The sequence below is a fragment of the Natator depressus genome, chromosome 23 (genome assembly GCF_965152275.1).
Source record: "Natator depressus isolate rNatDep1 chromosome 23, rNatDep2.hap1, whole genome shotgun sequence".
In the NCBI taxonomy this organism is placed as follows: domain Eukaryota; kingdom Metazoa; phylum Chordata; order Testudines; family Cheloniidae; genus Natator; species Natator depressus.
The window spans coordinates 3,632,816-3,656,955 of record NC_134256.1 but is presented as its reverse complement, the minus strand read 5'-3'; the positions used below and the strand labels follow the sequence as shown (position 1 = coordinate 3,656,955).

The 24,140-nt window shown below is 58.2% G+C and overlaps 1 protein-coding gene across 1 annotated transcript in view; it reads right to left on the bottom strand.

Moving 5' to 3' along the window:
* Positions 1 to 24,140, bottom strand: part of LOC141976741 (calpain small subunit 1-like) — a 40,972-nt gene that overhangs the window by 15,301 nt on the left and 1,531 nt on the right. Inside the window, exons 2-3 of the mRNA XM_074937877.1 lie at positions 21,018 to 21,096; positions 20,797 to 20,913 (exon numbers count right to left, since the gene is read on the bottom strand). Of these exons, the coding sequence (XP_074793978.1) occupies positions 20,797 to 20,913; positions 21,018 to 21,096 (196 nt within the window). The remainder of the gene's footprint in view (positions 1 to 20,796; positions 20,914 to 21,017; positions 21,097 to 24,140) is intronic.

Below are 24,140 nucleotides of genomic sequence, written 5' to 3'. Positions count from 1 at the left end.
GACACTGAGTCCCCCAAAGGCTGCTCTAACTCTTGCTTTTCTCCCAGGGGGAAGAGGGGGGCAGAGAATAGCCACAGTTCAGTGCGCCCCAGCCACGCCCCCGCTCCACCCCCTATGGGCCCTGGGGGGCAGAGAATAGCGACACTGCAGGGACAGCCCCTTGCAGGTGGCGGGGCGGGACTGAGTCTCAAGGGGTTGTTTGCAGCCCAGAGGAGCCCGAGAACCAGTGCGCCCGCCTAGCTGGCAGCCCCAGGATCCCCTCGCCTGGCTCAGGGTGGCGCGGGTAGGCAGGGTACGCAGGAGAGGGTTAAGGAATCAGCTGTTGCAGGTGAGCTCAGGAAAGGCAGGGAGAACAATGAGCTCATTGTGTGCCAAGGCTCAGGTGAGCCCAGGAGTAGCTGTTTACCTGCCGGCTCCAGGCAGCCTCTTGGGGGAAGGGAAACGTAGCAAGTTAAATCCCACAGGGAGGGAGGAAGGGAGACCCCACTAGGGTTATAGATGGAGCAATTATTATGGTAATTACGGTATCACCTAGAGACCCCAGCTGAGATCAGGCCCAGGGCCCCCAACTGCCAGGCACTGCAGACACCAAGGACAAATCAGCCCCTGCCCCCAAGAGCTTCCAGTCCTCTCCAAGGCAGGCGTATGCACCCCATTTTACAGGTGGGGAAACTGAGGCACAGAGCACTGAAATGACTCGCCCACAGTCCCACATGGAGTCAGTGGCTGAGCCGGAGTAGAACCCAGCTCACCCGAGACCCAGCCCAGCCCCTTGACCCACCCTGGGGCTGGCTTCTGGACGGATCCCTTGGCTCAGCTATGCAGAGTGATCACAGAGCAACCCAGCCCCCCTGGCTAACCTGTGGAACTCAGTGACTCAGGAAATGTGTCATCAGAGGGGCAGGGTTAATCAGATACCAGAGTTGGCCTGCCATTGGCTAAACCCACAACAGCAGAAGGAGGTCACCCCAGAGGTAGCTCCGCCCCCCAGCGCCTGCATCGAGAGTATTTCCCACTGAGCCAATCCTTAGGGACTGTTGGGAAGGGAGGGGATGGGGCAGATTTATGAAGGGAACTTGCAGCATATGGCTACTGAGCGGATGTGTCTATTTCTCTGTTACCTTCCACGCCAAAATCCTTGTAGACGATGCATGGAGATCACTTTGCTGCTGCTAAAACGCAGACACAGCTCTTTGTACAGCTCGCTCAGCAATGAAATGCAGCCACCTCTGGGGTGGGGCACAGCAGCTGTTTGCACAGGGATCTCCCCGTCAGCAATGAAATGCGGCCACCTCTGGGGTGAGGCACTGCAGCTCTTTGTACAGGGATCTCCCACTCGGCACTGAAACACAGCCAGCTCTGGGGTGCAGCGTGGCCGCTGTTTATGCAGGGATCACTCAGCTGCTTCTGAGACGCGGCCCCCGTCTTCAGAAAGGCCTGGCCGCCGTGTAGCACAACAAGGAGTGAGGGTGACCCCGGCATCCGACTGAAAGCGCGGAAGGATCTGAGACAGGTTTATCCTCATCTGAGCGCTGGCAGGGGACGGATCACCCCCGCTCTGGTGGAAACCGCCCTGGGCTCCTGAATGGCCACAAGGGGTTTTCTCTTGCATCGGAGAGATAGCACCCGACGGCGCAGCGCCCCCTAGGGCGTTGGGTTCGGCACTGACTCTGCGGGCAGAGCGCCCCCTACTGAGCCGCACAGCTCGCCCACCCCACTACCTAACCACGCCCATGCCAGCTGCTACCCTAATGGTGTCGAGCCCTACCAGCGCCAACCCCCGGGGGGATTTTTCCCAGGCCCCGGTCACCCGGCTAACCGGGGGGAGCTGCCACCCTGGCAGCTGCCTCTTGCATCAGCCGATAAGGCTGCCTGGAGGGAAGGACCGGGCTGGAGACCTGTCAGCTGATGATGGCTCATGCCCTAAGGCAAACAGGGGACGTGAGCCTCCGTGTGGAGACATGGGGGATGGGGTTGGACAGTTCCAGGTGGATCCACCCCTTCCACCTCCTCTCCCACCCCCCGGATCAGAACCAAGCTAGAACCGGGCTCCGGAAAAAGGCTGCTGCTGAAACCCTGAATCTGGGGAGCTGGGACTTTGGATCCAGGCTGCTCCCGGGGTTTGGAATCTTCCCCTCAAGCGTGTTCATAGAGCCCCTCGCAGGCAAGGCTGGCCGGGCGGGACTCAGGACTCCTGGGCTCCGTCCCCAGCTCCGCCTGGGCAGCCCTGGGGAAGTCACTGGTCTTCCTGGGCCTCTGAAGTGGGGTAGTCACCCTGCCTTCCCCTGATTGGACTCGGAGGCGGGGTCTCTCTTGCGTGGTGCGAGGGAGCCCCAGGTTTGGCTGGGGCCTCCAAAGTACCCCCTTAATAGCAACAGTGGGGTTTGCGGACCCTCAGTCAGTGCCAGGCGGAGTCAATGGCTTTGCCAGCTCAGGCTGTTGGTCAGAGGCAAATCTCCCGGGAGAGAGATTTCCTTCCTGACCTCTGTGGAAGACAAATGGGGGCCCTGGAGCATGACCTTGACCCCTCCCATGTTGGCATCTCAGTTCAGAGCTGCAGGGTTAGCCAGGCCTCTCTTGAACCCTGTTTTAGCCCTGGTGCCCCCCAGCTGATGCAGGAGAGCATCGGCATGCCAGTGCCCCACGGGCAAGGATTTGCACAAGTGAAGCAGCCACCAGCCACGAGCAGAGAGGCTGCCGGCTGTATGGCCTGGCTGACTCTTACGCTGCCGGCTGTCCATTGCCCCAGTGGCTGTAGGTCACCGACTGTAGCGGGATGGTATCTGTGGCACAGATGTGCCCTGCAACCTGTCAACGGGGGCCCAGGTCCATGCCACTGGGTTGCCCCTCCCTGTGTCACCCACTCCCGGGCACTGATGCTAGGCTACCAGAGTTGAAAAGCCGTATACAGCCAACAAGGACTGTCAGGATGGACATGGAAGCCGGGCCGGGCTGGTTTCCCCAGCACTGGTGGGCGCAGAGGCTGAGAAGAACCTACAGGCATGGGGCTGGCCTGGGGGACGTGGGGTTTTGAGGAGGATCCCAAAACACGGAGGAAACCACTTGAGTGAAAATGGATTTGTCACTCACAGACTCACCACTGCACACACAGAGAGCCGCAATTAGGCACACAAACACATGCAGACAAGATGCACAATTACATGCACACAATTACACACCTGTACGGGTCGACCCTCCCCCCCAGAGACACCGTTATGCACACCCAAAAAGCGGAGATGCGCCCACACAGAGGCGCCATTACAGAGGCACAATGACACACCGAAATGATGCTCACGCCCACACAATGGCTTACACACGCAGCAACACAATTCTGCACACACAAACCTACACAATTCGGCGCACAAACACAACTGGACACGCACATCGTTGCACGCCCATGCGTGAACCCCCTCAGTTCTGCACACAGGCCCGACTGCACACACATGCACATGAACAAACACAGCTTTGCGCACACACACACACACCCCATTTCACACGCCCACGAGTGGACGCACACGCATGCACGCATGAGTGCAGCTGTTCCATGGTGCAAGTCACCGGGGCTGCATTTACACCGTCACACCCAGCTCATGCCATTCTCTTTTCACTATTGTGCACAGTGACTCTTGCCCACGCTCACGAGCACACGCCCCCTCACTAGTGCACACACCCACGCCCCATGCCGACTGGAACTGGCACAAGGCCACACGTCTTTCTGCACCCTTCCTCTCCCTCTCACACACATGCTCTCTCCACTCCCTATTTTGCACGCCTGCCACTAGCACCGCCCTCGCACGCCCCCTGCCATTGTCTGTAGCCCTGACCCAGGCCGCTGTGTCCTTTGGCAGCTGCTGATTCTAAGAAACTAGTCGGTCTCCCCGCCCATTACGCAACCCGACAAACAGACCCTTTGACAGAGAGCAAAGGGCACATGCCTTTGCCCGGGCTGAGCTCCAGCTGCCTTTCTAGGCAAGTCAGCCGGGGCGAGCCCGGTGTATCTGGGTCACTAGTGGGCCCTCCGGTGCACTCGTGCGAGCAAGACCTTCCTTTCCCGGGGCCTGGCGCTTTGTCTTCCAGCCTTGGAATCTGTGAACGGTGTTACAGGAACGTGAGCGAGATCGGCCGGCCGATCGTGCCTTGCACGACTGCGCACCCAGAGAGGGGTCGCCGGCCTCAAACGCGGCCCCGGGCACTAGCGAGCCGAGGTGCCCGGCTTGACAATGGGGTTCCTGGGGCTGGCGAGGGGGAATGAACGGATGTGCACACGCACGCATGCACCCAGGGAATCTCCAGTCTCCGCACGAGGGGGCTGGGAACTAGCCCAGCGGTAGGGAAGGTGGCTCCCCGCAGGGGAGCTCGGCAGCCCAGATCTCGGCTCCCGGCAGTCACCCTGGGGCCTCCCAGCACTTGGGAGGCCCGACTTCCCCTCTGAAACAGCCCCCCCCCCCACCCGGCCCCTGGCCACACAAGTGAGGCAGAAGCAGGTGAGTCATGCAAGCCGAAGGACTGACCCAGCTGCTGGCACTTCCGGCTGGTGCCAGGGCCGCCCTGAGGTGTGTGTTTGGGAGGGCACTGTGGGGAGACATTCAGCCACAGCACAAAAGATCCTGCAGAACCCCCCCACTCCCAAACTGCTCCCCCATGGGAAGCCTTCATCCCAACGAGCTGCCACAGCTGCCCGGCTGCCCTCAGCCCCACCCCGCAAGCCAGGAATGCGGGGCAGTGACGTGGGCACCTGTGTGGCTGGGGAGCAGCTATCCCCAAATGCTCCCTGCTCTGCTTCTCCCAAGGCTCTGGGACGGAGATCGGGGGGGCTCTGGTGATGGGGAAGGGGGAGCATAGGAAGGGGTGCTAAGGGAGTGCTTTGAAAATGGCCTGGGGGACTGGGACCTGCAAGGGGGGCTAAGGGGTTAAACCACATGATGCTCTTGTGCAGGGAGGCAGGTGGGCCTTGTGGGACGGGACTCGGGGGATCTGGGCTTAGTGGCTGCCTCTACCGCTCCCTGGGGGATGGCGGGCAAGTCCCTGCCATCGCTCTGTGCCTCGGTTTCCCCATCTCACTCAGAGTCTGTGCAGCGCCCGGCACAGCGGGGCCCTGATCTCGGTCGGGGTCGGTGCAGCGCCTGGCACAACAGGGCCCTGATCTTGGTCTGGGTCTGGGTAGCACCCAGCACGACAGGGCCCTGATCTCGGTTGGGGTCTGGGCAGCACCCGGCGCGACGTGTCCCTGATCTTGGCCGGGGTCTGGGCAGCGCCCGGCACAAGAGTCCTGGTGGGAGGGGGGCCCGGGGATAGAGGGGGGAAAGTCCCTTGGTCCTGGCAGCGGCGGGCGGGTTGGGGATTCCCCAGATCCCTTGAACTGTTTCCCTGGATCCCTTTGAACCCCTGTGGGGCCTGGGAACCATCTGTTTCCAGGAAGGAAGGGGTGGGCAGTGGGGGCAGGCTAGACTGTCCCCTGCTAGGGCTGAGGCTTCCCATTCCCCGGGGGCCCTGCTGAGAAACCAGGTTGTGGGGTGCGGCAGCATGGGAGCGTTTTCCCTCCACCCCTGGCCCTTCCAGGAATCCAGCTCGGAGCCCGGCTTTCCTTCCCCTTCCTCGCAGGAGGAGGGACCTGTCCTGGCCTCCTCCTCCCGTAACCACATGAGCGTGAGCTCCTCTGTGGGGAAATTCCTCCCCATCCAGCCACAGGAGCCGCACTGGGCTGGAAATACCCCTCTGGAGACAGCCCCGCTTCTGGGGGCGGAGTGGGGGGGTGTCATAGGGCGACCAGATGTCCCGATTTTATAAGGACAGTCCTGATCTTTGGGGCTTTTTTTTTTATATTGGCTCCTATTACCCCCCACTCCCTGTCCCGATTTTTCACACTTGCTGTCTGGTCACCCGAGTGTGCCACATCCATTCCGCTGCTGCTGGAAGCAACATGGGGAGGGTTTCCCCTGGTGTCCCCAGCCCCCCCCCCAAGTGTCCTAGGGGAGACCATATGCCCACAGCCCTCCCCCCCGGAATCGCTTGCTCCTGGGTGGATTTCAAAGCACACAAATTAAGATACAGTCACGGAGATTTAGGTCCCATCCAGCTGGGTGCTGCACAGACACAGTCATGGAGATTGAGGCCCCGTCGGGCCGGGCGCCAACCAGACACACAGTGACCGAGATCGCGGCCCCGTCACGCCGGGCGCCACCCAGACACGCAGTGACCGAGATCGGGGCCCTGTCGGGCCGGGCGCTGCTCAGACACACAGTGACCGAGAGCTGGGCCCCGTCGCGCCGGGCGCCGCCCAGACACACAGTGACCGAGATCGGGGCCCCGTCACGCCGGGCGCTGCCCAGACACACAGTGACCGAGATCGGGGCCCTGTCGGGCCGGGCGCCGCCCAGACACACAGTGACCGAGATCGGGGCCCCGTCGGGCCAGAGGCTGCCCAGATAAGGTGACTGAGATCAGGGTAGTGTGTGTGTGTGTATGTGCATGCACCCACAGTGGATGTCTGTAGTGTGTTTGTGGTGTGTGTGTGTGTGTGTCTGTAGAATGGGTGGGAGGGTGGGTATGCAGTGGGTGCCTGTAGTGGGTGCGTGCGTATGTGTGTCGGTGTCTGTGACTCTGTAGTGTCTGGGTGTCTGTCGTATGGGCAGGCAGGTGGATGCGCAGAGGGAGCTTGCAGTGTGGGCGTGTGGTGCGCGGGTGTGTGCGTGCACGGTGGGTGTCTGTAGTGAGTGCGATTCCGTAGTGTGTGTGTGTGTGTGTTTGTGTGTGTGCGAGTGCACAGGGGGGATCTGTAGTGTGGGGGTGTGTGCAGCGGGTGTGGGTGTCAGTGTGTATCACAGTGGGTGTCTGTAGTGAGTGGGAGTCCGTAGTGTGTGTGTGTGTGTGTTTGTGTGTGCGCGCGTGTGCAGGGGGGATCTGTAGTGTGGGTGTGTGTGCAGCGGGTGTGGGTGTGCTCACCCACCACACACACACCTGGGACCCAGGCCCCCCCACCCTGGCCCCCTCGATCCCCAGCAGGGCTCCACATCTGCTGGCTTGGCTGCCCCCCCAGGAAGCCTGCACCCCAATTCCTGAGACACCCAGGACATGCAGCCTCTCCGCCCCCAGGCTAAAGGCAGAGGGGACTGAGCGGCTCCAGGGGGGTCTAGTCTAGTCTGCATAGGTTCTTATGGCGTGCCCATCACCGGAGCGTCGGGTCGGGGATGCTAACCACAGCCAATCGCCGGCAAGGTGTGTGAGGGGGGGCAAAGTTGTGCCATGAGCCAGGGGAAGGGCTTAGCAGTAACAGCCCCCCCACTCCGCTTCTGCTACGGGGGGGGGGGGAGAGGATACAGTCCCTTTCACTTCCCTCCCCCATCCTGTCTCACTTCTTGTTTTGCAGGTTTATCAGTGTCGAAACCGACACAGGCGCCCCCGTGGCGCACAGGAAACTGCATCGCTCCCACCGGCTGGGGCGGGGCTGCGTCTTTGTCAGGCCTGGCCGGCCCCACTGCCTGAAAAGTCCCCCCTGAATCCACCATAAACCGCCCCCAATCAAGGTGTGATGCTGTCTGGACACAGGGGCTGGCCAGGAGCCGCCAGGGGTTCCCCGAGCTCCACCCCACTCGGAAACGGTGACGCGTGTGCTCCACCGCGGAACCGGTGTCTGTCAACAGGCCGAGCGTGTGCGTACGACAGGGCTTGGGTGTCGCGGCGTGTCTAGAAACCCCTTGCCTCGAGCCGCCGAGACGTGCCTCCCCTCACGCAGGCACCTACACGAATGTGTGCAAACACACATGCATGCAAACACAGCCGGCATGTGCGCACACATGTGCACACAGGAGTGCACACGTACACATGCATGCAAGCACACAAACACAACATGCGTGTATGCGCACTTGAATATTCACACACACAAGGGACCCCACATACGTGCACGCACGCACACATCTGTATACACACACATGCATGCAAACACACACTAACATGCATGTGCAGACGTGTATACACAAGAGCGCAAATGCAGACATGTATGCAATCGCACACACAACATACATGTCTGCATACATCTGTATACACACACGAATGCAAACATACACTAACATGCATGTACACACGTGTATACAAACACACTGCAGTTAGTCATTTACCCCCTTCCCCCATCCGTCTCTCTCAGACCAGGACATCCCCTGGGAGCCCCACTGGACCTATGTGGCCCTCATGTTGAACACCGGGGGTCCCAGTCTGTACCCCAGTCCTCATCCCCAGCGCAGCATCAGGGCCTGCTCCTTGGCTGATCCCGCCACATGCAGCCAGCCCCCATGCTTCAGGGCCCCTGGTGAGTTCACTGGCGTGGTCAGGAGGGAAGGAACGCCTCCCTGCTGATGCAGAACAGCTGGTGCCATTGATCTGGGGGTTAGCGATGGGTCCTGTCTCTACAGTGCCCAGCACCAGTACTGCTGGAGACGGGATGCCAGGGGGAGCAGCGGTGATGCCCCTCCATCTTGTTAGCCGGCGGGGGAGGGGGAGGTGTTTCCCTTCGGGGTGATGAATGAAACTTGGTGCATATCTTGTGCTCAAGATGCAGCAGATTCCTGCCTAACACATCAGCCAGTCTGGACCCCCCCTCACATCTCTGCATCAGTCCCTCACCCCATGTCCCAGCCAACCAGCCTGCAAAAACACCTCCTGTCCCAGCAGACTTCAGCGCTGAGGAATAACGAATCATCCAGCGGAAGGACGCTGAGAAGAAGGGGAAGTCCTGGTGAAATTCCGGGGTGCCACCCAGACCAGTGAGGGGCAGTGTCACCCCCTGCCCTGCAACCTGAGGGGCCTCCCAATGCTTTGCTGGTGTGGCTTCCAACTGGGGTCGCTCACAATCGATCGCCAGCATGCAGCCCGCCCCCCAAGCGTCTGGGTATAGCCAGCCCTAGTGCAGGGCCTCCGATCCCAGCAGCCAGCCAGCAACACACCCTGCTGCCTCCTCTTTGCAGCGTGACCCCCAACACGCTCCTGGTCCCATGTTCTGCAGTATCCAGCCCCCTCCCAGACAGCCCAGATATACTAGCTCCTCTGGCCCTCTGGGGCAATCAATGCACGTCCGCTCGCTGCCTTGAACAGTGTGATCCAGCCAGTCCCCAGCCCCGGATCCATTCTGATGAAAGACCAAACCAAGTTTATTTCAGGCCTAAGAGGGAGGTTTGGCGGGAGGCCCGGCCACGAGGCGCTCAGGTCAGAAAGGGTTACGGGAAAAACAAACAGAAAACGCTTTCTCCACTCGGTTCCAGGTGACGGTCCTTACCACCTGCTGGCCAAACTCGCAGGCCAGGAGCTGCTCCCCAATCCAGTGGCTGTTTTCTCCTGTCTCCCTAGCTGGGATGGGGCACGATCATGGGGCGGGGGTGGCTTTCCCCCTCGCTTTTACATCAGCCATTGAAAAGCATCTTCCTGCACGCATCCCCTGGAGAAAGTTCTTCCCAGCCGAGCGCAGGGAGGCCTGGAGTCCAGCGGGAAAGCGGGGTCCCGCTCCTTCTTTTCACCTGCCTACGCTAAAATGCAGGTTTTCTCGTGTCGTCTTTCTCCCCCCTCTGGCTGGCTGAGGCTGCGGGTTACAGCTTCCGGGCAAACCGTACCCACATCCCTTTGGGTAAGCCAGGCCAGCGTGACCAGCTCCACCTAATGGGGCTGCGGGAGTTTGTGGTTGTGCCTTTAACATCAAGAGCCAGGAGGAGGCGCGGGGGATTTCACAGCTTTACGCGTAAGGTTGCTAGGCACATTTCGCTGTGATTATGGCGACCAGCCAGTGATTAGTTTCCAAATGATCCCTCACAAGGCCTGTTTTGTGCAAAGATTATTACAATAGGGTGTAGGGTGTGAATGCGGGGGGGGAGGGAGAATACGGGAGTGTGAATGCAGGGGTGTATTCCGGCCCAGCCCCCGACTGGCACGTGGCTCCCTTTGGATCCTTAAGCCTCCAGGCAGCTGGGCAGTGACACCCCACCCCATACACACACACAGGCATGGTCTCTGATTACTGGAACAAAAGAGGGCCCTTCTGTCTGAGCCAAGCGTATCTGCCCGTTCCGGATTTGCTTCCTAGTGCCCCCAAGTGTGAACTGCACCCGCTCGCTCCAGATCTACCCTCGCAGGGACAGAACAGACCAAAGGATGGGGCCATCGAACCTGTCTCCAGAGGTGACAGCACCAGCTGCTGTAGAGGAAGCGACATTATGGCCCCCGATAGATAGGTAGATAGATAGAGGGGGTGAATGGGGATAGATAGATAGATAGATAGATAGAGGGGGTGGATGGGGATAGATAGATAGATAGATAGATAGATAGATAGAGGGGGTGGATGGGGTGAATGGGGATAGATAGATAGATAGATAGAGGGGGTGGATGGGGTGAATGGGGATAGATAGATAGATAGATAGATAGATAGATAGAGGGGGTGGATGGGGTGAATGGGGATAGATAGATAGATAGATAGATAGATGGGGTGAATGGGGATAGATAGATAGATAGATAGATAGATAGATAGATAGATAGGGTGAATGGGGATAGATAGATAGATAGATAGATAGATAGATAGATAGATAGGGTGAATGGGGATAGATAGATAGATAGATAGATAGATAGGGTGAATGGGGATAGATAGATAGATAGATAGATAGATAGATAGACAGATAGATAGATAGATAGAGGGAGGGAGGGAGTGAATGGGGATAGATAGATAGATAGATAGATAGATAGATAGATAGATAGATAGAGGGGGTGAATGGGGATAGATAGATAGATAGATAGATAGATAGATAGATAGATAGAGGGGGTGAATGGGGATAGATAGATAGATAGATAGATAGAGGGGGTGGATGGGGATAGATAGATAGATAGATAGATAGATAGATAGAGGGGGTGGATGGGGTGAATGGGGATAGATAGATAGATAGATAGAGGGGGTGGATGGGGTGAATGGGGATAGATAGATAGATAGATAGATAGATAGATAGATAGATAGAGGGGGTGGATGGGGTGAATGGGGATAGATAGATAGATAGATAGATAGATGGGGTGAATGGGGATAGATAGATAGATAGATAGATAGATAGATAGGGTGAATGGGGATAGATAGATAGATAGATAGATAGATAGATAGATAGATAGATAGATAGATAGGGTGAATGGGGATAGATAGATAGATAGATAGATAGATAGATAGGGTGAATGGGGATAGATAGATAGATAGATAGATAGATAGATAGATAGATAGAGGGAGGGAGGGAGTGAATGGGGATAGATAGATAGATAGATAGATAGATAGATAGAGGGGGTGAATGGGGATAGATAGATAGATAGATAGATAGAGGGGGTGAATGGGGATAGATAGATAGATAGATAGATAGATAGAGGGGGTGAATGGGGATAGATAGATAGATAGATAGATAGATAGATAGATAGAGAGGGTGAATGGGGATAGATAGATAGATAGATAGATAGATAGATAGATAGATAGAGGGAGTGAATGGGGATAGATAGATAGATAGATAGATAGATAGATAGATAGATAGATAGAGGGGGTGAATGGGGATAGATAGATAGATAGATAGATAGATAGATAGATAGATAGATAGAGGGGGTGAATGGGGATAGATAGATAGATAGATAGATAGATAGATAGATAGAGGGGGTGAATGGGGATAGATAGATAGATAGATAGATAGATAGATAGATAGATAGAGGGGGTGAATGGGGATAGATAGATAGATAGATAGATGGGGTGGGGCGCAGGTAGAGGAGCTGGCGCTGGGCGTGAAGGGGGGATTCCCTACGCAGCCTGCTGGAAACAGCCAGGGGAAACAGCCGCTCTCCTGGGTTCTGCAGTTCTCAGCCTGAGTCGCTCAGGGATTTCCCAGGCTGGAGCCAGGTTTGGGCATGGCAAACAGGAGAAGGAAAGGGCTCCCCTCCCAAGGGGCTGGCTGACCAAGCCCTGCCTGCCTCGGGCTTTCTTGGGGCGCAGAATAGAGTCTGCAATAGCCAGACAAACCCAGCTCTGACCTCACACGGGCCAGGGCTCCTGACCTCAGCCGCTCCCTGGCCCTGGCTGGGGATCGGAGCTTGCCAGGGTCATGGAGGTGAACTGGGAAATCCATGGGGGGTCCCCGGGCTGGGCTAGCAGGGGGCTGTGGGTTGGGGTTGAAGGGCACGGGCAGAGCTTTCGGCGGGGAGCCCGGGGCTGGGAAAGCAGGGGGCTGCGGGTCAGACTCAGGATCGTGGGGAGCTGGGGTCACCTCCCCTTCCCAGGTGGCTCAGGGCTGGTGCAGACCCCAGTCCAGCTCCTCCCAGCCTGGAGAGCCCTGACAGGACCCTCCAGGCGGACAGCAGGCCCAGGGCCCATTTTGCCCTGCTCCATCTCCGGTGTCTAGTTTAATATGAGCTGGTGCATGTGCCAGTGTGCGCTTGTGCGTTTGCACGTGTGTGTTTGACCGTGTCTGCGCACACATCCCCGTGCACCTGCGTGCGGGCACATGTGTCGGCATGTGTGTGCGGGCCTGCGCCCAGGTTTGCACTCAGGTCCATTCGCGCCGGCGTGCATTCGACGGTGTCTGGCTGTGTGTGTCCCTGGGTGCATCTGTCTGTATGTGCAGGCATGTTACATGCATGTGTTTGCACAGGTGTGCGTGCAGGTGCATTGACATGTCTGCACGCCTGTAAACATCAGTGTGCACAGGACCACAGCATTGCCAACCCCGAGCAGCCTGACCTGTCTATGAGCGGGGCGGGAGAACCCCAATAGGACGGAGGGGCTGAGTGCTCCGTGGCCCCCCCTTTCCATCCCAGAAGGGGCCAGGGGAGGGCTCCTGCTCCCTGTGTAGTTTGAGGCTCCATTTGGGGGCGGGGCCTGTCCAGGAAATGCGGGGGAGGGGAAATGGGGAGGTGTGGGGGAGGGGAGAGGTAAGCAAATCACTTTCTTGCTAGTGACTCATTCCCCAGAAGGCAAAGCAAAACAAACCTGGCCCAGTTGGGGTGGGGGGGCCTCGGGGGCACCCGCTCTGGGGCTTACGGTAAATAGCTCCACCTGAGCCAACCAGCGGGCCCAACAGCCCCTGCAGAGCTGGGAATAGAACCCAGGAGTCCTAGCCCAGCCCGCCCCTCCCCCCAGTTTCTGGGTCAGCAGAAGGGGCTGTGGGGGAGGAGGCCCTCACACCAGCGTGAGATAAACAGGGATCTATGCCCGAAAATGCACGGCCGGCCCCCACTGCACACCCCAGCCTGCCCCCCACACGCCCAGCCTCCCCCATCTACCCACTATCCCCCCACGCACCCCCCTATCCCCTCAGGAACTCAGCCTCCCCACCCGCCTATCCCCAGCCTGCCAGCACCCGGAGTTAAAATATCACTGCTTCTCTTCTCTTGCATCACACACACACACACACACACACACACACACAGAGCAGGGCTCAGCCCCTCCAGCAGGGGGCAGCATGACACACACACACACACACACACACACACACGCACACGCACAGAGCAGGGCTCAGCCCCTCCAGCAGGGGGCAGCATGACACACACACACACACGCACACGCACACGCACACGCACAGAGCAGGGCTCAGCCCCTCCAGCAGGGGGCAGCATGACACACACACACACACGCACACGCACACGCACACGCACAGAGCAGGGCTCAGCCCCTCCAGCAGGGGGCAGCATGACACACACACACACACACACACACACACGCGCACACACACACACACGCACACGCACACGCACACTCCCCCAGTATGGTGGCTCACACAGTATTTGGGAAGACCCCTCCCCCGGAGGCAGGTCACCCCATCACTGCCCATCAGGGGCGTCCTTGCAGCTGTCTCTGAAACAAGGGGCCCTGGCCCTTGGAGGAGACGGGAGGCCGGGGCAAACAGGCCCCTGTCTCACTGGTCCCTGTGGCCCTGCTCGGGTGGCTAGACAAGCCCCAGGTCGGCTAGCAGTTTGCATGGAGCAAGCTGATCTGGGCTTACCCTTGTCTGAATTTAAGGATCAGAACTGGAGGCTGAATGGCACTCAATAGCAATGCAAATGTACAGCGCCTGGCACAATGGGGGCTGAGTCCATTACCAGGATGCCTAGATTCTACCATAATACACCTAATAGCATGGCAAACGCACAGTGCCTGGCACAATGGGGGCTTGCTCCATGACGGGGTGCCTAGATTCTACCATAATACACCTAATAGCAATGCAAACGTACAGCACCTGGCACAACAGGGGCCTGCTACATTACCAGGGTTCCTAGATTCTACCGAAATGCAAATGTACAGCACCTGACACAATGGGGGCCGGGTCCATGACTGGGGTGCCTAGATTCTACCGTAATACACCTAATAGCAATCAAAACATACAGCGCCTGGCACAATGGGGTGGTGGCCTGTGCCTCTGAGACGCCACGACATCCAGAACAGTAAATGATCAGGCATGACAACCACAGTCGTCACCGTCTAAGGAGAACGCAAGTGAGAAACCACCACGGAAGGGAGTGGAACAAAACGTGCCTCCCGTCAATTGCTCAACCAAGGTCACTGGGTTTGCAGCTGCTGCCGCACCTCAGCCCATGACAACACAGCCACTTTGGAAACAGAAAGAGAAAGAAGAGGCTGCCCTCAGATCCCACCTGCCGCCCTCCCCTCCCTGCTCCCACCTTTGGCCCAGCTCCAGGGCAAACTCTCAGAATTTCCCCCTCTTGGCTGCTCCCAGGGAGAAGATGCTGCAGCCCGGGGCTTCCGGGAAGAGGAGGCATGCGGCCCGAAGGAGGACACAGTGGTGACTTTCTGGGACGAGTGCAGCTGTTTGGGAATTAAAAGCTGACTCCTGGATCGGGGAGGGGAGTGCGGCCTAGTGGTTAGAGCGGGGGGGGGGTGGGACGACTGGGAGCCAGGACTCCTGGGTTTTCTCCCCAGCTCCGGGAGGGAAGTGGGACTTAGTGGTTAGAGCAGGGGCTGGGAGCCAGGACGCCTGGGTTCTATCCCCAGCTGGGATGGGGTGTGGCATGTAATGGGTTATAGATGGCCCTTGTTGGTCAGGACTCTTGGGTTGTGTTTCTGGCTCTCGGTGGGAGCGTAACTGGAGGCCAGGACTCCCGAGTTGTCTTTGCCCTCAGTGACCTTGGGCAAATACCCTCCCCCCGCTGTGAAATGAGGGGGTGACCAGCTTCTGGAGTATCTGCCACGACACCGGCCTCACTCGTGTTGCCAGGGGACTTTGGAATCCTCACACGGAAGGTGCCAAGGACACACACAGCGTCACTGTCACTATAGTAATAACCATGTGTTTTGCAAACACTAATTAAGCGTGTGCGCTGGAGTAATTACCCTGACTTGACAGATCGGGAAACCGAGGCATAGGGAAGGAACAGCACAGGGTGAGTCACTGGCAGGGCTGGGATTTCTGGTTCCCAGTGCTGTTTGAGGTCACGAGAGTACACTGCTTCCCTGAGCTGGGGAGAGAACCCAGGCATCCTGGAGCCCAGCCCCTTCTCTAACCACTAGACCCCACTACCCTCCTAAAGCTGGGGATAGAACCCAGGAGTCCTGGCTCCCAGCCTCCCGGCTCTAACCATTAGCTCCCACTCCCCACCCAGAGCTGGGGATAGAACCCAGGAGTCCTGGCTCCCAGTCTCCGAGCTGGGATGGAAACCCAGGAGTCCTGGCTCTCAGCCCTGGGCTCCACTCTCTAACTCTCCTGCCTCTGTCCTTCCACATCCCCCAGCTTGGGAGACCCTCTGTCAGGTACCCCAATGTCCCCTTAAAGCCCAGGACCCTTCGGGTGCGTCTCTGGCCATGGGCCTGCTGGGATCTCCGACCCCGCTGGAAGGGGGCTGGGGTCTTGCAGGGAGATGGGGCTGAGCCAACTGGGCTGCCACACACACACACACACGTGTGTGTGTGCGCACAGGCATGCACGCACACGCATGTGAACATACACACACACACACTCACTCACTCCAAGCCTGTTGCCCCTAATCTGGGCCGTGACTGGAGCACCGAGGGGGCTACCGTAATAGCGCTAAAATAATCGCAATAAAAATGTACACCCCACCCCCCAGCCCAATGGACCCCCGGTCTATGACTGGGGCTCTTCCACGCTACCGCAAGACATGTAATAGCCCCAGCCTCCAAATGCCAGCATCAAACCTCAGTTTCCAAGCATAAAAGGCCACTTGGCTCCTGTCAGCCACCGCGTCCCGGGACCCCTCGGCCCAGCCCTCGCACTGCACCCTGTGGTCGTCCACGTGCTCATCCCAGGAGCCGGCGCTCAGCTCTGGTTCGATACAAGTCTCCAGGACTGCAGGGGCTCAGCTCGGCCTAAGCCCTCCCTTCACCCTGACCCCAATCACAAAAACACATGGGGAGCTGAGATGTGAATGGGGTCCAGTGGTTAGAGCAGGGGGCTGGGAGCCAGGGCTCCTGGGGTCTATCCCCAGCTCTGGGAGGGGAGTGTGGTCTAGTGGTTAGAGCGGGGGGCGGGGGGGCTGGGAGCCAGGACTCCTGGGTTCTAACCCCAGCTTTAGGAGGGGAGTGGGGTCTAGTGGTTAGAGCTGGGGGAGGCGGCTGGGAGCCAGGACTCCTGGGTTCTAACCCCAGCTTTAGGAGAGGAGCGGGGTCTAGTGGTTAGAGCAGGGGGCCGGGAGCCAGGACTCCTGGGGTCTATCCGCAGCTCAGGGAGCAGAGTGGAGCCCACTGGTTAGAGCGGGGACTGGGCCTCACACTCACAATTGCTTGGTCTGGTGTTTACACCATTCCTGGCGTGCCCTGGACGCATTCCTAGCTCTCATGCTGCCCCCTGCAGGCTGTTAGAGGCACTGGCCTCTGTATGACAAAGGCCCTGGACGCCCAGGGGATGGAGGGGGAGGGCAGCATTCGGGGCCGAGGGTGTCAGGGCTGGTTTCTGGGCCGGCCTGAGCCGCACATGCTGATCCGGAAGGAGGCTGAGCCTGGCACAACCAGGGCCTGTATCAGCCCCCCAGCCTGCCCACCCCAGCAGCCAGGGGTGCGACGCACTGGGCCAGAGTTGCAAAGGAAGAGACCGTGCTGACACACACACACACACAGCCACAACCACACAGAGCTCACTGACATTAACACAGAGCTCACAAAACCTCACTAACACAATCGCACCGCGCTCACAGACACACACACCCAGCTCACAAATACCGACACAACTACACAGCACTAACACACACACTGAGCTCACACTTCACACACACAGCTAAAAAACCCGGACACGCGCAAAGATCACAAACACACACATCGCTCACACTGCTAACCAAGACACACTGACACAAACACTGAGCTAACACACACAGCTAACAACCCTGCCCACACACACACACAGCTAACAACCCCGCCCAACTTTCAGACACTCTCAGCTCCCCAGACACAGATCTCTCTCTCTCCCATCCCCCCCCCAAACGAAACAAACCCAACACATCCCTCCCCCCTCTTCCAAGGAAAGGCAGAGTTCACACCTCACCCACACCCAATTCACCCACAGCAAACACACAGCCACCACCCGCCGCCCCTGCCCGGACTGCCACAGCGCCCTGCCATGCACACGCTAACCCACAAACCCTCTCAGTGACGCACTGGCTGGCACGTCCGGAAACCCACCCGCCGGCACATCTGCTCTCGCCTGCGTGCACACCCAGTGTGTTGCTCACACACCTGCTGCCCTGTGCACGCCCCCTCGCACTCACACACAGACAGTGAAAAGAAAAGGAGGACTTGTGGCACCTTAGAGACTAACCAATTTATTTGAGCATGAGCTTTCGTGAGCTACAGCTCACTTCATCGGATGCATACTGTGGAAAGTGTAGAAGATCTTTTTATATACGCACAAAGCATGAAAAAATACCTCCTCCCACCCCACTCTCCTGCTGGTAATAGCTTATCTAAAGTGATCACTCTCCTTACAATGTGTATGATAATCAAGTGGGGCCATTGCCATTTCCATATCATACACATTGTAAGGAGAGTGATCACTTTAGATAAGCTATTACCAGCAGGAGAGTGGAGTGGGGGGAGGTATTTTTTCATGCTTTGTGCGTATATAAAAAGATCTTCTACACTTTCCACAGTATGCATCCGATGAAGTGAGCTGTAGCTCACGAAAGCTCATGCTCAAATAAATGGGTTAGTCTCTAAGGTGCCACAAGTCCTCCTGTTCTTTTTGCGAATACAGACTAACACGGCTGTTACTCTGAAACACAGACAGTACACACCCCTCTGTCACACTCACATGCTACAGTGCACACCCGCTGTCACGCTCACATGCTACAGTGCACACACCCCATCAGCCTGAACTGAGCCGGGGAACAACCCCTGGGGCCTTTACCAGGGCCCCGTATGGTGCCCCACCAAGGAGGTGCTCCGGACCAGTTCCTGCTTCCCTCGAGCTCAGAGGGGGCCTGGCCCGCGCCCCAATGCACCCCGGGGGGGGCAAGGCACAGGGAAGTGCCAGGGTTGCAGCATAGGGTGCTCATGTTAAGAGGGCTCCCTTTTTCCCTGCCCCCTGCTCCCCAGCTGTATCACTCTCTGCCCTCCCCTCCCCAGGGGGTCCTCTGCCCCTCGGGGCAGCCCTGGGGCTGGGGGCTGGCCTGCCAGCCCGGTGAGCCACAACAGGAAATCCTGCAAATCTGGCTGTGGGAAGAGGGCTGGGTTGCAGGGGACAGAGTAGGGGGCTGGGAGGCAGACTTTCGGGGGGGAATCAAGGGGCTTCTCCATCCCCCACTTCCAGCCCCCTCTCCCCGCCGGCCAGCCCGTCCCCGCAGCAGGGCTGCCAGGGTGGGAAGAGGTTGCGTAAATCAGAAACAATGCAGAGAATTCCCCTCTTGCCATGCAAAGAACAGGCTGTTCTCTGTGAGTTCATCCCTCAGCCTAGATCAGCCACTCCCCGCCCCCCAGCCACAAGCACCCCCCCTCCTTTCCACCCCCACCTCTGCTCCCCCACACCCACCACCACCACCACTCCGCTCTCAGCTGGAGGGATGAAAATCCGAACCAGGAAATGAGCTCAGAGGCCCACGCAGGAACTTCGGGGGAGGGGGAGTTGATTTTGGGTTTGCAAACAGGCCCCCCCCTTCCCCGCCACTGCCAGGCAATGCAGGTCACGCAGCACAGTGCCAGCTACACTCAATGGAGTGGTTAGAGCAGGGGGCTGGGGGTCAGGACTCCTGGATTCCAGTCCCAGCTCTGGGATGGGAGTGGGGTCCAATGGTTAGAGCAAGGAGGTGAAGCGTGGTCTAGTGGTTTAGAGCAGAGAGGTAACAGTCAGGACTCCTGGGTTCTTCTTCTGGCTGTGTGACCTTTCCCGTCCCTGTGTCTCAGTTTCCCCACCTATAAAATGAGGAGAATGCTACTGGCCCACATGCCAGGAGGCCGTGACAGGCCTCGTTAGTTATTAACATACAACACAGAGAGTGAGTGACCCAGGGGGAAGGTATGTGACTGAGATCAGCACCTGGCTTTTGCTCCAGTGGAGTCCCTCTAGGTTTACACACGGGTATACCTCGGATCAGGATCTGCCCTGGTGGAGTTACTCCAGCTTTCACACTGACATAAACAGGATCAGAAGCTATAGTCACGCCACTGACATCCATGTGGCGACTCCTGTTTACACAACTGAGATCAGAAGCTGCCTTGGGTTGCACTGAAGCCAGTTGGGGAGTGACTCTGGATTTACACCACTGTGATCAGAATCTGGCCCAGGCTGCACTGAAGCCAGTCAGGGAGTGACTCCAGATTTACACCACTGACTGTGTAATCTGGCCTGGCCTGTGTCCGAAGCGGCTTGGCTCCTTGCTCCCGCCCTGCTGCTGGGCTGGAGCTTGGCAGCTGGTTCCTGTTTCCAAGAGCTCACTGCTGCTCCCGGGTTTGGCAGAGAGGGGAGGCCACGCTGGCCTAGGACAGAGCGTTCCCTCCCTACAAGGGGCTCTTCCCTCCTTTCCCACCCCCAGCCACAGGATGCAGCTTCCCCCTCCCTGACCGCGACCAGCGGGAGCAGGGGCCCCAGTTCCGAGGCTTCAGCCCTAAAAATTCTGCAGTGATGCAACCTGCCTTTTCCAACCGCAGGAACCTGCCTAGAACTGGACGTCCTCTTCCCAGCCCTGCCGCTTCATTGCAGGAGGGGTTATCGGCACACACACCCCCCCCGCAACCCCTTGGGGGGAAACCCCCCCGGGAGGGGCGGCCTTGATGCCGGAGGGATTTGAACTCCCCTCCCAGCTGCTCGAGGAGGATGTTCATCGGCTGTGAGCAGCAGAGGGAGCTAGTACACACAGCTGAGTGGTCCTGATCCCAGCCAGCAGGGGGCAGCAGAGCACACACCCCTGGTGTCAGGCGCTGCACACTTTTATGGCTATTAGTTGTATTACGGTAGCACGTAGGAGCCCATCATGGCATGAGGCACTATACCTTTTAGCGTGATTAGGTGGATTACAGTAGCACCTAGGCACCCGAGTCATGGACCAGGCCCCACTGTGTCTGGCGCTGTACATTTTAGTGCTTTTAGGTATATTATGGTAGCACCTAGGAGCCTGAGTCATGGACCAGGCCCCATTGTGCCAGGTGCTGTACATTTTAGTGCTATTAGATGTATTGCGGTAGCACCGAGGAGCCCCTGTCATGTGCCAGGAGCTGTACAAACACGGAGCTAAACCCAGATGGGAGGGGCCCAGCTCACACTAGAGGCAGGGGGTGGGGGCGGACGGAGGGAAGAGGGGGGCAGAGGACCCCAGAACCCTCCCCCCATCCCCAGGACTGACCCGCAGGCCACTTACGGAACATGGCGTCCAGGCGAACCAGGCAGCTGATGAAGTTGTCGAAGTCCATGTGGCCGTTCTCGTCCGAGTACCTGCGCACGATCATCTGGTACAGCTGCTCGTTCAGCCGGAAGCCTGGGGGGGTGGGGGGCAGAGACAGTCACTCCCCATCAACCTGAGACAGCCCTTGTGTGTCCCCCCCGCCCGCCCGCCAATCCCACCCCTCAGCGGCTCCTTACCCGCCGCCTCGAAGGCGCCTGGCAGCTCGCTGCTCCCGATGGTGCCGGATCGGTCCGTGTCGTACTGTTTGTAGACACACTGGGGGGGAAGGGGGGAGATGAGTTGGTTATGGGCTAAGAGAGTCCCCCCCCAGCACAAACACCCAGCCGCAGACTGGGGCTGGGCAGGGAGGGGGACCACAGGCAGAGAGATGGCAGATATGGGCGAGGGGGGAAGGGACAGAAGCCGAGATCCCACCCCCGGAGAATGGCAGAGCGGGGGAGGGAAATAAGAAACCACCACCCCACCGCTCAAGTGGCACATGGGGGGCATGAGGGACACAAGAGAGAGACGCCCCCCCCGACTAAAACGGCAGCCCCTCCCTAGAGTGCTGGGTGACGGAGGGAGCGGGGGGGGGGACATCAGAGGCAACGCAGCCCCTTAACTCTGCCCCCAAGGAGGGGACTGTTCGGATCCCAGCTGCCCCCTGCCAGGCACCCCCAGTACCTCTGGCAGGTAGGCAGGGGAGCGGCGCTGGGAATTCTGGGTACCCAGAAGGCAATGCAGCAGCAAGGTTCCCCCCCCACACACACACACACACATGCAGGGCTGAAAGTAACGCACGTCAATTCCAGCCGGGAAGGCTGCTTGGAGTCCAGCGCTCTTGAAAAGGCCCCCCCCAGACGGGGAGCCCCAAGGTCTCTCGTTCCCCCTCCTGTTCCCACGCTGGGGGGGGGTACGGTCAGGTCTCAGCCACACGTGATAACCGCCCCCCCCCCATCTCTCTACCTGCCACTTCTCGACATTCCCCAACAAATACTTGAACTCCTCGAAGCCCAGCTTCCCGGTCGTGTCGCTCTGAAGCGCTCGAGGTCAAGGAACAGACGTCGGCCAAAGCCACCCGGGGCCCTGCCAAGCCGCGGGGAGGGGATCCAGCAGCACAGGGGCCTTCAACATGGGTGGAAACAGCCCCCTGAGACTCTCACCCTGCAGGGGATCTCCCCAGCCAGCGTGGAGCTGGGCATACGGGCCCCAGCATACGGTGCAGATTAAGGGCGTGGCCGGAGCGCACTGAGCTGTGGCTATTCTCTGCCCTCCAGGGCCCATAGGGGGGCGGATCGGGGCTGTGGCCAGAGCGCCCTGCCCTGTGGCTGTTCTCTGCCCCTTAGGGAGCAGATCACCAGCCCCCCTACATTATCTGGGCATGGGCCCCACAACCTTCTCTTGCATCTAGGCCTATGTCCTGTGCCCCAGGAAGCCCAGACCCAGTTGATCCTGCCTAGTTCTGGCAGACCAGCTGCTGTGAATGGGCAGGAAGCTGGGGGCCTTTGCGCCAGTGGACAGCAAGAGTGTCGAAGACCCTGAACCGAGCACGGTTGGCTGGGGACTGGGTGACTGCTGGCCAAAAGCCAGGGGCAATCGCCCCAAGGAGACTCATCTCCCTCCAGCGGGGCAGGGAGGGCTGAAACGCACCCTTGTTACAGCAGATCCACAAAGGGATCCAGGTCCCGGGCTTGTTAAGAGTCTGGCTTAGCTAATTAAGCTCTGGGCCCAATCCCCGATTGTCCCTAGCTGCAGGGCCCACTCAGGCTAGCCCACGCCCACTTCCTGGAGCGGGCTGAGGGCAGCGCTTTCTAAAGCAGGTGCTGATTTTCGGGTGCTGAATGCGAGTGGCTCTGGGCCAGATTCCCAGAAAGCACCAGCTGCAGCTGAAGCCGAGGGGCACTGGGGCTGGCAGGTGGATTTTCCCCCGAGCCCTCATGACCAGGGGAGACTCCTTCCTCCCTCCATCCCTCATTAAGGGCCCCGGAGCTGCGTCCTTTTGAAGAACACAGGATTGGCTGCCCCCCCCCAAATGGCCTGCCAAGCAAGGAACATGGGCTGAGATCCTCCAAAGGTATTTCAGCCCTCGACCGGTGGGAGTTGATCCTCAGCATTAGATAGGTGCTTAACTCCTACTGGTGACAATGGCAGTTAAGGTCCTAAAAACCTTTAACGATCTAGCCCTCAAGCTGCTGCAATGGGGTTTCTTAACCACAGTCACCTTTGCTCTCCCTGCCCCCCAACTCTACGCTCATATCCCCGTTTTCAGGATAGGACTATTGTGGGATAGACAATCACCTTCTCAGGCAGACAGGCCCCTCCTGCAGGCTGTCGTCAGGTGCAAAGTCCATTGCTTTATGGGCCATGTGCTCCCCAAGGGGTTAAACTGTGAACCAAAGCACGCCTGGGTAGGTGGAACTCCGGGGGAGTGTGCGTGGGAAAGCTCACCCCTGGTTTTCCAGGGCCTAGGGCAGCTGGAGTACAGTCCCACATTTCAAGGAAGGGTACTAGGCCGGGGCTCTGCCCCCAGCAGTGACAGAGCAGAATGAGAGAAGCAGCGTTAGGCATCAGCTTTTAGAAACTAACCCTCACACCATCGCAAAGAGACAGGTCAGAGCTTTTATTAGAACGAAGACCCCAAGAAACCTGCGGGCTGGGTTCCGATCGGTCAAGTGCCAGAGTAAATCCACCCTGTGCCTGTTGCTTTCAATGGGAGGCTGCGGATTTACTCCTCGGGGCTTAGAACGCGGCCCGCTGTCAAATACATTTTATGGGTTGAATGCAAAAAAAGTTTTAGAAAAACCCGAATAGGAAAAGTTTTTTGTTTTTGTTTTTTTTTAAAGAAATCAAAGGGCCAACGCGTGTGTGAAACTCCTTGTCCTTCTGAATATAAATTCTAAACTGCACTTTGTAATTTGAAGAGCCCAAACTCAACTCCTGGGGGAATTCTGCATCCAAAAATGGAAAATGCTGCACTACAAATCCATTAAAATTCTGCATATTTTATTCGTCAAAATAACCCAATATAATCCCGCCAGGGATTGTGAAAGAAATCCCCCAAATAATTGAAACCGGCAGGAAGTACGTCTGTAACAATACAGGGCACAAAAAAGATTCCCCCAGGCGTAGAGTTAAAGAAACCGCTGCGCCCACATGGATCCTCACCGCAGGACCAAGGTGGAAGTTACCCTGAAGTAGGAGAGATGGGGAGGAAGGCAGAGAGCAGATGAGTCAGCTGAGCAAAGGCATCATCTTCGGGGGGGGGGGGGGTCTGTCCCAAGCCTCTTCCCAGGGAGAGGTGAAGGTGCTCCCTGATTCTC